General features: G+C 37.9%; 1 protein-coding gene across 8 annotated transcripts in view; it reads left to right on the top strand.

Moving 5' to 3' along the window:
• The window catches only part of LOC105256333 (forkhead box protein P1), a 281,566-nt gene that overhangs the window by 224,089 nt on the left and 43,235 nt on the right, over nt 1-14,242 (top strand). Inside the window, exon 1 of one of the 8 annotated variants that reach the window (XM_011266167.3) lies at nt 2,453-2,724. The exons of the other annotated variants lie outside the window; for them this stretch is intronic. Within the exon in view, the coding sequence (XP_011264469.1) occupies nt 2,662-2,724 (63 nt within the window). The 5' untranslated portion in view covers nt 2,453-2,661. Of the gene's footprint in view, nt 1-2,452; nt 2,725-14,242 lie in introns of those variants that run through there. 8 annotated transcript variants of the gene reach the window in all.

The raw sequence follows: 14,242 nt of genomic DNA, 5'->3' as shown, positions 1-14,242 counted from the left end.
ATACATATCTATTGCATTTAATAAAGATGATATATATTTTACAATAGATAAGTAAATGCAATAATTGCAATACTATTCAATCTATGGTTTGCGACATTACGTTTATTGTTATGCGCATAATTTTGTACAACGATCAAATAATGCGTTTATGTTTGATGATTCACCTTTTGAACTCTTGACCGAACTAATGAAATTTGGCTGGCTTGATCGAAAGCCATAATCCGTTCGTGGTATCTGTATTAAGAGCCAATGAATGACATAAATCAGTATTTGTTGCCTGTGGGCAAAGAGTAATCATTGACAGATAATATCAGACGTGACCACTCGATATAATCGAATTAAACTCGAATTTGGTACGTTATCATGAAGCAGCACTATTATGATTAATCGATGAAAACTGTAATTTTAGATACCACATTCAATCTCACTGTTAAGAGTTTATATTCATTGGTTAGACATGCTGCGATATTAATTATAGTGTCGCGCCAACAGGTCGATAAATTTCGTGGTAAATATATATATTTCGTGGTGAAAATTCGCGCGATGAAAACTTGTGTAAAAATAAATTGTAAAAGTTGATTAAGATAAAATCATTGTCATTTCGCTTATCCGAAAGATAGATTCTACCTAAGCTTATCGAATTTCAATTGAACGAAAATAATGAAGAGCATAATCTGAAAAAAATGTACATATATTAAAAGCATTCGAAAATACTTGGTAAAATTTTTATCTCGTTTAATGCTAAGATATTTTTCTAATATTCATACTTAAAAGTTACTTTCGACTTACAATTATTTATTTTTTTTTTTTTTTCAAGAAAATTATGATTGTTTGAAACATAAAGTGTCAAAATTTCACTTTCAAATCTTGTCTCGAATTAGGATATCTTCTTCGAGAAAAGTGCCAAAAGCGATAGATATATATCTATATCTGAGCGTCATCTCACGCATTTTCGTTTCATTCAGATGCAAGTCTAATATAATCCTTCAGAAAGTACTGTCAAGCGACAGACAGAGTGCACGCGTGCACGACTGCTCATCCTCTCTATCGGCGCTCGCCCACCTGCATCTGGGAGAGTGCGTCTACAGCCACCCCAGGCTGCTGGCCCTCCGTATCCCCCTCGAGAGAGGCGTGCGCCGCCTCCGATCCCCACTACGATGTCCGCCCCTATATCGCACATTTCCCCTTCCGCACCCTCCCTCTCTCTGTTGCTGCCGGCGTCACATAAAAGCGCTGGATGCGGGGTGAGATACCCCTAAAAGCTTGCACCACGCGTGAGATTCCGAGGGAGAGACAAGGACGTCGAGTAAAGGCAAAGTGGAAGAGAGAGAGAGAGAAGAAGACGGAGATGCAGCGACAAAACGAAGAGAAGCAGCGCCGAGACAACTAACGGTCGCACGAAGCAGCCGCGCGATCGCTGGAGAACGCCGGCTGAGAGAAAGAGAAAGAGAGATTATACAACTTGCTTCGGATGCCTTTGGAGGGGGGGAAATCCCCCGCGCGTCTCCTACAACCGCCCCTACTCTCCTTATCTCCCTACCTTGTGCCGCGTCCCGACACCGGCACCCTCTCCCTCGGGTTCTCTCGCTTACGCTCTTTCTCTCGCTCCCCGTGTGTATGGTTAAATATTGCATTATTGTTTTAACGGCAGGGAGGAAAACAGCGCAGCCGGTCGTGCCCGCCCGCAGAGTTGCGCGCATCCGCGCCGCGTGTACACTTCGGTGTCGCATCCTCTGCCGCTCTTCGTCGTCGAGCACAAGTATCGCGTCGCGAATCGTCGCGAATCATCCTCGTCGTCATTTTCGGTGAACACGCGCCGCGAAATCTCGTAGTTGTTCACCCCCTCCCCTCACCCCCTTGTCTACCTTCTGTCATCCTCAGGAGTCATCTCTCCTTTCCATCCTCGAACGCAACAACGTTCAACGATCCGATCTAGTCAACATTCCACGACACTTTCCGCGTGACTTCCCCCTCCCTCCGTTGCATCCCCGCCAGCGTATCGCGATTGCCACCCCTATACCAGCTCGAGAATGACTACGGAGCCACGTCGCGACCTAGTTGTGTTTCGCGTGCTATCGCGCGTCCGCTGTTTAGCGGACGAGCCTCCGCTCGGAACGGGGTGCAGCAGCAGCGGCAGCAGCAGCGGCAGCAGCAGGAGCAGTAGCAGCAGCCGTTAGAGATTCGTGCGCACCCTCCACCCCCGCGACGTACAAATCCACCCAACCCGTGGCCGCAACCACCGCCTTATCCCGCGCTTTCTCCGCCAGCCAGCCGGCGTAGCTGCGCAAGGCCATTCTCGGGGGTGCCACCCCCCGACTCCTTCCCCTTTCGCTCCCCTTTCTCTCTCCTCTTGTACACCAATCCCTTCCCTCTCTCTTTTTCCTGTGTATATGCACCGTTTCTCTTTCTCCATCCCTCTCTCTTTCTCTCTTTATCTCTCTCTCTCTCTCTTTCTCCCTTTTTCTCTCTGTCACCGCGTTTCCCCGCGTTGCTACCCCTACACCCCTGTACCCGGCATCTCAACAACAAGTATTCGCTACCCGGTAGCATCCGACACAACACAGCAAGTCGCCCTACTACCGCCTTCGAGGCTACCCTCGGAGGCCTGCCTGGGGTGCCTCGCAGCGTCGTGGCAAACACGGTATCGTCTACTGAGCGTGGATGTCTCGAGACAACCGGGAGATATACCGCGGAACATTGCCAACGCCTTCTGACACCTTTGGGGTATGTCTCTCCCTCTCTCTCTCTCTCTCTTTCTCTCTCTCTCTCTCTCTCTTCCTTGTGAGCATACACTGACACATCGGCCACACGTGTGTCCGTGCGCTTGGACTGTCTTTCTCTCTCTCTCTCTTTCTATCTCTATCTCTCTTTCTTTCTCTCCTCTCTCTCTCTCTCTCTTTCTCTCTCTAGTGCTCGCGCTTGCCCTCTCGATCGCGCCCGGTATGTCCATCTCTTTCCTTCGCTCAAGTTCGTTTTGAGGCGACCTGTCGATCTGCTTTTCTCTGTCTAATTCACCAAGATCGCGCAGCGATCTCTATCCTTCTTGTAAATGCGTAATAAGGAGGAAAACAGAGAGTGAAAGAAATTACGAGTTTTACTAGCGAGAGTGTGAATTCAAGTACCTCTGTGCATCAATGCCGCGTGTGACAGTGAAGATTTATGAAGAAGAAACACAGGATGTGAAGATACATAGTGATTGATCAACGCTCGATCTTCAACCTATCGTTGATGCAGCAGGAATAATTCTAAAATACTGTGCAAGTGCAATAGTGATTCAAGTCTGAAAAGTGCAAGAAGTGACAGTGCAATAATTTATATTTATCGAACAAGTGCATTTCTTTATTTAAACAACATTAATTACACATTTCAAATTTCTAATAATAACAACATTTAAACATAAATACTATATATTATAAACATCATAATTTAATTGTAAAGTGATATGATCGTACAATGGAAAAGTTTGCAATTTCGTTTATCATCAAGATATTGATAAATAAGATTTGCACATCTACGGAATTTAATTAATCCTCACGTTTAAATAAATATTGAAGAATATTGAAATAAGTGAATCACATATTGAATATTGAAGTGAAATGTTTTTGGTACATTAGTCGAAAAATCCACGGAATTTATGTACGAAATACTTGTACGCGATTATTCGCTGCAACTACGTGGGATAAATTATAAATAAAGATCAATATCGTTTAAACATCATAATGTAAACGTAACAATATCAGTAAAGTGGAATTAACGATCCAACGATGCTATCCCGACGCGCAATTAAATTGATTGAAAGTCGCGAGTGCTATCGGGGCGTCGTGTCAATTTGTAGCAATAGTGACTGAGACAATCAAACAGGTGTGTAAGCATAAACTCGCCGAAATGCAATGATCGATACGCTGATGTCCCATGGCGTCGAAATTCTTAACAACGAACGAGCGAGTATTAAAATAAGCAGCTTAATCTTTGCCTGGCGACGCGATGTAAAGCAAGCAACCGATAATGTCCCGTACACTCCGCGAATTTCAAACACGACGTGACTTAACGAGCAATATTTATAATCGTGACTGCCCTTTACGATGTGTTCCTACGTAATGTTTTTTTTCTGCAACGCCTTATGATGTCACTATTCTTGAAACACGAAGATTAATGTTAATGTGTATAGTATATATAAGAATATTTACCCGTTTTAATGATATTTACTCTTGACAATCTACAAGAAAATATTTTTTTATATTTTATTATATTTTTTTCGAAAATATATGTATATTCTAAGATTTTTTAATATATTTATTTTTATTGATATCGATTTACCTCTATTTTTGTATTGCAAACTTGTAACAGCATCATTTAGCGATGCTCATCTCCTTATCTTTAATCGGCAGAATTAAATGACCTAATATTATCTTCTTATATAATTATCGTAAGTTGCCCGAGTTGCACGCACTACGTGTCTAACTTTGCGTTCTCACATACGAAATTACATCCTTGCTCTTTGTACAAGGTTCGTTATTACTTTATAAAAAGCGCCGTCAATTATATCAGCAACCCGATGCCATTATTTCCAGCGCGAGAAATTAATTTCCTCTAAGTGCATTTAATCGACGAAAGTATTGTTACGCTTTATCTTGTTTCACGTTCGCGAAGTAGCGTCTACACAAAGCGTCTGACAAAGGGGGAACGCAGTGTTTACGCTTTATCGTCGACCAAGCTGTTTTCTTTATCGATCGCGATTGTTATCAGGTCATCTTGTAAGCCATCGCTTGCAATTGCATCTATTGAACTGTTGGACATGCCTATTCTATAAAAGTTTCTCGGATCGGTAAAGAACATCGTATACGAAAAAGTTTTTCAACGATATCCGCTTTCTGTGTCTGCAAACGATATCTCTCATTGAACAAAATTGGAAAAAGTTTAATCAACTTAAATATAACGTTCCTTTTCGTGAAATATGATTCGTTATACCGCGATTATCTTGATATTAATTTTTAGAAATCTCGAGGAAGGGAAATAGAAAGCACTGCTATTTTATTTGCAAGAATGGATGTGATTGAAATTATTTCGAAAATAAAGATTGTGATCAATCGGAAGTAAATTATGTGAATAACGAAAAGAAGTTTAAAGAGAGAATTACATTAAAAGAACACTTGAATGACTTTTGGAGAATTGCGATAATTATTAAATGTATAGAATACTTGAATTACCAGATTTTTAGAGACGATGATCGAGTAGAGAACGGGTGAAACGTGATATTAGCATCAAAAGCGTCTAAGAGATCGTTGAATAATAATAAATCAAAGAAGTTATCAACATCTGTCTCTCTTCGTCATCATTCTTCTTTGTAGCAATGTAAGCGTACGATGACTGATATATGTTCCGTTTCTCATACAACTTGGCACAAATCTACTAGGTCTAGGGGCATGAATAAAAAATGAAAAGTGTGGAGTGAAGAGCGTGCTATTCTCTTTCGACGCTTTGTGAACAGCTGCTAAAATCGTTGGATCAATTTTCACATACATACACCGACAATAAGTTTGTGCACAGGCGGTTGCTATTGACGCAAGTTGTATTGAAAAAATTACGTGTATATTTGAAAACACTCGACACAAATTATAATTTCAAATATACGGCATATATGGAATGTAAATTTAGAATTTGGCATTTCACGTTAATTGCGCATCAATAGCTAAAAATAAATCTATGAAATATACAATATACCTGTCATTAATCTGTCTCATATGATTAGTATTATCATCATTGACATTAAACAGGGAAACTAGTATTGTCAAAAGTAGATTATAAATAGGATACGTATATCAACGTGCTGTTACTGTGATATTACTTCATTCATGATTATTCCTTTCAAGTGACAGAAGACGAAATATATAAACATTTCTTTATTCGAATAATTTACAAAATATCTTTCGTCTTATTTTCTCGTTCTCAAATTGCAAGCATCTTGTCCATCATATTTGATATCATAAGAATCTAAATAAAAATCATTCAAAATTAATTGAATATATGCAACTTTTTCCAAAGAATGTGCTTCATATATAATGTATTCTTTATTTTTATGATGGATGATATTTTAAAACAAGAATTATCTCGCACATCTGTCAAAGAGATATATTAATCCAATCATGTGATGCGAAGTCAATGATTGATAGTCATATGTAAACGGTATCTTAACAAAGTTTCACATTATTATAAAGATTTAGAAGCATTGCTCCCTAAATTGTCTGCATCCAGCGAAACCTACCCTCGTAACCGATGCGAGGAACATGAGAAAATGCGTGCTGTCACGTCGAGCGCGTGGCACGCACTGAGATAGCCGTACGCATCGTTGTGTCGGGTAGTGTAGTGTATCGTCGGGCGCCGACGCTTTTCGTCCCCTTTCCCTCCACCCCACCGACGTCTCACCCTCACGGCTCGCCCTATCCCCCCCCGAAACCGCGAAACCTCGAAACTCCACGCCGGAAAAGCTGTAAGCTCCTACCTGCTCGACAGTCGCGTGGCTACCGCGCCACTGAAAGCACCGTAAGGTATCAGTTCATGGGAAACCGCGGAGACGCTTCCTCTCTCCCACGAAAACACGCGATTAACGCCGCGCAAAACACATCGCGACCAATTTCTGCGACCATGAACCGCAGAATGCGATTGCATGCCCACCGTTTCTTGCACAGCTCATGATTTACTCTCTGTCGAAATATATTTCATCTTTTTTAACAGCCTCAGACATGCTCTATTATATTCATTTTATTATAATCGAGTAATTATATATTTTACATATAATTTTATTTTAATTATAAAAAAATATTTTAATTATAAAAAAATATTTTACGACGAAATTAGGAGTGCATTATGAAAGAATATTTTAAATGTCGAGGAAAATAGAATGAATGTAAAATATATAAATAATATATACAATTATCTATGTAAAAATTTATATATTTGCAGCGTAGTAATAAAAAGAAAATGATTCATTCTAAAATTATTCCTCTAATGTTCAATTATTTTACTCTTGTATCGTAATGGTTAGTTATTTAGATTTTACACGATCGATAGTTAAAAATAGTTTAATTGACGTTGTAAATTTATATTTTTTTTCACATTAATTCCGCAATTAATTTAGTACACTGTTGTTTGATATTATCTTATAATAATGATATTTCCTGTCGAGGGGAGAATAAAGACACAAATTTTGTGAAAATAGAAACGAGAAGAAACAAGTCCACCTCAATTTTCATTAGTTAAATATCTACTTGGCTCGTATTATAAAGCATCGGACAGCAATCGCGCATTTATTCGACATTGATATGACGTATGAATATTAAAACATAAAGTATCGCCTCTAAATTTTCATCGACGTGGAAACTGCCGTTTCTGAATAATGTATGGTCCTATTAAAATCTAATTGCATTACAGTTCGCTGTACGGTGCGTCATTTTGGTACAAACCGGGATTATCAAACTGGCTAATTCTATATGACACACGTGTCTCAATTACTTCGTTATTCATTTAATGCTTCGATTTTAATTTAGATTTAGAGAATGCTATCGCGCTTGCGCATTTCGAGAGAACGAGACACTTTATAAGTAAATCTAATATTAGCATAATAGTGTAAAAAGTTTCATATCTGTGTTATGCATGAAAATTTTACAAGCTCGGCGTTTTTCTAAAGACCGAATGTCAGGTCAATGAACGTTGTCCCGTTGATTTTTCTATAAAATTGAAAAGAGAAGCGCGCGGGTATAATATAGAAGTATTATAAATTTCATGCGAGCCCCGTTATCTTCCACGGGCAGCGGAAAATATGCGGCCATTCGCGTAAACCGTATACCTCTCGGAATTGTTCGTGAAATATTATTACATCGAGCGAGCATGTGGAATTTACACAAGCAAATTACACTTCGGGTATATGAAAGCGGTAATTATAAATCGGCCACTGAAAGCAGGAAATTTATGGGAAGGGTTACGATGGCTAAGGGCTGAGAAAACGCCGAATGGCAAAACGGCTGCGCGGCTACAAAGCAGCCAGGAATATTATAATTGTAAATTAACAAGTTACTCGTGTTACAATGTTACTCATGTTAAAAGACAGCATCGCGCAATAGGAAGGAACATAATTAAAAATGTATCAGTTTTATTGCGAGAACGCGAAACGAATTATTATTGGCAGGGTAGCTAGCAACGAGGAACATTCCAAATATTTTTTTCATTCTAAGAAGAAATTTAAGTTTTTATTAAGTCTACTATCTCTTCATTTTCCTTAAACATTAATATTATCTTAATATTAATATTATTTTATTATCCTTTATTAATATTCTTTTATTATCTTATTACTAATATCATATAGTATTATGTAAATTTTATTGATTGTACATATATTTGATTTTTTTTCTACACAACTCTGCGCTTCGGATAAGCGCTAGATGTTGCACTTTTCGCATCATCCGCATTTACGTGAGCGGCGGCATTACTGAAAAAAATACATACATCGGGACGCGATCGTATCGATTCTCGAGACTATACATCGTCGTCTAAATCCACGAAGGATTTCGTCTGACGCAGCCGGCTGCTGCTGTCACTTCTCCTGCCCGGAGCCGTGCGTTCTCGCAGGCTATTTGTTTCGGCGCATCGTGTATTGACTCTGCAGAGCAACGACGGTAGGCGTCGCGGGCGATAATATATCGACAGCCTCGGGTGATATATGCCCTGGCGGAGTGAACGGGCCGTACAGAAGAAAGACTCGTCTCATAAAGTATAGGGCGATTTGTCACGGCAGTTTGTGTGATGCGACCGGGAGAGAATAATCCTCTCTGGATATCATCTAGCGCGCGCGACCGCCCCTCTTCCCCGCCACCCCCGCACCTCGCGGGCTACAGCGATTCTCTCCCCTGCGAGCTTCTCGTTCCCCCCTTCGTTCTGAGAGCGGATTACGTCCGACGTTCGCGTTCTTCGTTAGGGGCGCGCTCCCGCATCGCGATTAATCGTACCTGATGTATTTTTCGAAATCGACACGAATCTTGGGAACGATACGGTAATTTTTTGCACTTCGAATACTGTGCTGATCGTCTCGAAGCTCCCAATTGTGAATTGTGAGGTTTTAAACGGTAAATACGCGAAGATTTGCATTTTTTGTTACATATTTGAAACATATACATATCATGAAGAGGAAAAATATTTTAGAAAAAAATAACTTTGACAATTAATTATTATTAAATAGACGAGGAATAATTGATCTCTCCAAAAAGTTGATTCACATTCTGAATACAAGGTAATATTCCTTTATACATCATAAAGAATTAGAGCAAATAAAGAGCTAGAAAAGAATCTTTGTACATATATTTATTGTATATATATATATATATGTGTGTGTGTGTGTGTGTGTGTGTGTGTGTGTGTGTGTGTGTGTGTGTGTGTGTGTGTGTATCTAGCAGTTTAGAAAAAATGAAATGATCTTTGATCGACACGTACACTTATTTAGCGGTAACACTTTTAGAATTATTATATATTTAGAAAAACTATTACCTTTGATTTTTCTTACGAGCAGAAAATACGTTACAAAGTTCGAGTATCAAGTCAATCTTTATTTGAAATCCTTGCCGATGATAGCGACGATGACTCGCGACAATCGTTGCAAGAGCATTCTGAGTGCATCGCGTGACATTCTCTTCCCGCTCGAGCAAGCGTGCACATACAGTCACATTTGAGCGTTTCAAGTTTTTAACCGCGCTTTTCCTTTGTCGGAAACTGTTGCGAATATGTGTCGGTCGCCAGAGCGAGGTTCGGGGGCGGACGCAGTGGGAAAAGTCTTTAAAAGAGCCCTAGGAACGCGTAGGTAGGACTGACTGGAAGATAGGTGAATGAGTATGTGAGTACATATTTATTTAGTTAGAAGCACTCCCTCCCGTTGATCCGTCGTATTTCTCCCTCTTTACCCTCTTTTTCTACCTTTCTCTTCATATATATATCTCTTTCTCTGTTTGTGCAGTTCGTATCTTATGTCTCTGTCCTTATCCTATTACTTTTTTTGCCTGTTTCTGCTGTTTCCATTTTCCATTTTCCACGATTCTCATCGCTAAGCTGGATGAATGAATAAACGAAACGGAGCGGATGGAAGCAAGAAGGAAATCATTTCCTCCGTGCGTCCTCCCTTCTGCTATCCCGGAAAATTAATTGATCCGTCGCGATAATGCTCTTAATGCGTGAGAATCACACCGAGAAACAGAACTTCATTCAATAGAGAATAATTTAGATAAATGATAGTGAAATGACAAATTGGGAAGACATTGGAAAGATTGATATAGATATGAAACATTTCTTATAAATAAACTTTATTTTAAAAATATTGAACTACTTATGAAATTTATGAAATTTATTTAATATTTAACTATTATTAAATGGAACTAAGGATTTTTTTTCAGTATTTTTCATGTTCATAGCGTCAATTTCAACTAAATTTAAATATTAAATAGTTTATTTCATCAATTTAATAAATTTTATGCATATATGCAGTTTATATATATTATATATATAATATAAACAAAGAAATTAAATTTTTTGGTATGTAATTTTGAGAAAAATTTTATTTTTTGACTATTTATTTAAAAATAATTATTATATAATAATAATTATTTATTTATTTAAAAATATTTATTAAAATTATAATAATTATTATATATATAATAATTATATAATAATTATATACTCTGTAGTCAATTTAATATATTATTTAAAATTAATTATATAAGTAATAGTACATAATACTGCCAAGAACGGGGAAAAAGTAAATTCACAAAAAGATTCGGAATTATATTGATTTTCAATGTACAAAAGATTATCGTGGAAATAAACGTTTTCAGAAACCGTATAATTTCCTTGGACATAACCGTTGCCATATATATTCGCGCCAACACTCACACGCATGCCTGCAAACGTCAAAGAGTACAAGAGAAGTAGCTCACGATATTTTGCGGACTTTTGATGGATTCCAATGACCGGAGAATTTTCGAGCAAAACGTCGCACACACATGTGCGCGCGCGTGAGATGACGGGGTTAGGAGATGGTATATGAACGACAAAACGAAGGTTCACGGATTGCGCAGCCATATATGTGTGCCTTGATCGTAGTAGAGTCTGGAGGGAGGATCAGGAGATCGGAGAGATGTAGGAGGGTGCGTCGTATATCGATACTCACACGGTCGAGTGTTTGCAGCGATATTTGGTCCATTTCCATTTGGCGCACGTGGCGCGTTTACGGTTCACACCTCTTACCGCCTCACCCTTGCCGGCCACCCTCCCCTCCCACTAGCTGCCCTCGCGCACGCCCGTGCCACCCCCGCGTAATGGACACGCAAGGTGTCGGCGACTATGCAAACGAAGCCTCTCGACCTTATGGGTGGAGGTTTATGGGTAGGCCGAAGGGAAACGTAATTGTCCAATGAACGTTTTTCTTGCAAATTTTCGGCCGCTCTCTCATCGTTTAATTCCGATGCGATTCTGATGTTTCAGCTATAGAATATTTTTGAAGGAAAATTTAAAGAATAATTTGATCACATATTATTAAGTAAATGAAAATATTCTTTGAAATTGATAAGAGACTATTTCGAAAAATAAAATTTGTTTTTAATTTTTCTTTAATTTTTAATAAAATTTCAATAAAAATACAGTGTATTGTTAAATGGAATTTAAAAATATATAATTTAAATATATATAATATTATTTATTTGAAAAATATTTCATATTTTAATAATTTTTAATAATTAAATTTTTCGATAAATATATTTCCATGTGTTTAAAAGATATATTTTTATTTATTTAGTATGATTATTATATTTACTTATTTTTCAGATATTACAAAATAATTAAATTTATAAAGCTATTATTGTGCCTTTAAGTTAAAAAGAAAAAAAGTCAAAGAAAGTAGTATAAAATAATGGATTGAGCTTAGTATTGATTCGGCTGAAACGTGGATGTATGTTGAGTGTCCGGTATATATATATACGAAAAAAATTTAATATATCCAAATATATCACAGCAGCAGCAGGCGACGATCGGCCATTCAGAACTCCATAATTTGATATGCAGCGAAATCGGGTGAGAAAGCAGCGATGGGGTGGAAATGGTTTTTAGGGTGAGGACCAAGGTGAGGAGGTATAGAAGGTGAGAGGGCGAGGGGCCGCAGTTACTGATGGGATGTCCCGAACAGATGTGGGCATTATTCATTACGACTGACCAACGGGCTTTCTTTATGCCTCTTGGTCTTCGAATAAAGAAAGGCGTTACTTCTTCTTGGATCCGTTGCATCTATCGATATATTGTGGTTTATGCTTACCCAAGTCTCACAATTCATTATATTATTGAAAATATATAATAATCGATAATATCGATGATATAAAGAATGATTTAGGTTTATCTCATTTTATTTTTTCTATCGATCTTGTTGATTTTTTAATAAATGTAACATCAATAGTAACATCAATGAGTAAAATTTCTCTTTTTAGAAAAAAAAAATTTACAAAGAAATGCTATTATATTTTTTATATTTTTAAGTTAAATAAGAGAATTGACATTTTTATATCGAGAGAGATTTTTATAATCTCTCTTTCGTAATTATTAATAATTTAATTTATAATTCAATCAATTTAATTTATAAATTAATTATCATGTACTCGATATTGATGACAATCTTGCATTTTGTTTTTCTTATTACTATTATCTTCCATGATATCGTTTTTTGCTCAAATGTGTCCTTTGCTTTTCGGGCATAGCAGTGTCCACTAAAAGATAGCCATCCTTCAGCGGTCACCCTTCGGCTTTATGGCTTAAACAAAACTTTCCTATATTACAAGTTCGTGAAATATGAATATGTAGGGGGAAGGGGGAATGCTCTTCGAGCATGTGAAGAAGGGGTAAAAGGTAACGTGCGCGGGGGTGGCTCTGCGTAATCGAGGAACAACGAACGGGTGAAAGGGCGGTGGGTGTTGAAGGGGGTGGATCCGGTCACTTGCCTGCCATTAAGGGAGCTGCGCACTGCCGCTGGCAAACCCAATTTGTTATCGACTTATTGGCCAAATTACTTACTATTACCGTAGATTTATTTCGCATATTAGTCCCCGACTACGCCCACTCGTTACGTCTCCATTAATTACCGTCCACGGCGCGTCCACGCGCAATTCCAGCATTTTGAGCGACGCGAGGGAGTACGGGCTAAGCTGAAAGATGCCTCCCAATTATTTTGTGCTTTATACTGTGCATTCTCAATAATTCTTAAATGATTAATCAATATTTTATTTTTTTTATTATAATATAATATGACTTGAATATTTAATTACGTTTTATTTTCTATTTTTTTTATGATTATGCGATTCAAACGGAGACAAAATTTATGTTATCTTTTTTTGAAAATTTATACGCGTATAATAATAAATTATATCTTGAGCGTTTTTCTTCGCAAAATAAAATCGCAGCTTTCAAGCTACTCAATGCCGACGAGATTTCAATTGGCGAGATTTTCAAGCGACCCTTATGTTTGCAAATTCCCCGATAACTCGCGGAGTCGTTCACGACTGGGATTATGATTCCCACGGAAACTAAAGTACTTTGGAAGAAGCCGATGTAACGTCCTGGAAATTCCACCGAGAGGCGCTCTTTACACACGAGCTCGCCCTCTCACAGGCTGAACATACAATCAACACACGAGTTTACCTTGAGTATTTTTCAAAGGACGACACCGCCGCGTCGACTCTCTCAGTATCGACAAACCGCACCGCTGATGGCGGGGGAGGCAGGCGGATGTTCTGTAAACAATACACATGGCGACATTAACGGCCCACCAAACAAACATCCGTCTATGCTTTCTTATCGTTCAAACGTGCGGCAGGCCCATCCGCTTCTTCAAAATGTATCGCAGCTTCTTCGTTTAAAAATAACATAAAAGCGAAAAATTATTTAATTTCCATATCGATGTATCATATCAATTAATATCAATATATAATTAGGCAAACTTGATAAAAGAAATATGTCATCATAAAATTAAAAATCATTAATTATGATACAAATATAAATTATATAAATTCTTTATTTAAAATGAAATTATATGTTTCGAAATGCAATTTGATCGAATTAAATTTTACGTTATAAAGCATGAAATAATTATTAGAAAATATTATTGTTTATAGAAATTGCAGACATATTATTTCTTAATTTTAATACATCATCAAGCTACTAAACTAAT

This window comes from Camponotus floridanus, unplaced genomic scaffold (assembly GCF_003227725.1).
Source record: "Camponotus floridanus strain SB8 unplaced genomic scaffold, Cflo_v7.5 scaffold41, whole genome shotgun sequence".
Taxonomy (NCBI): Eukaryota; Metazoa; Arthropoda; class Insecta; order Hymenoptera; family Formicidae; genus Camponotus; species Camponotus floridanus.
Note: the sequence above shows the minus strand (reverse complement) of the source record. Positions and strands in the feature narration are given on the sequence as shown.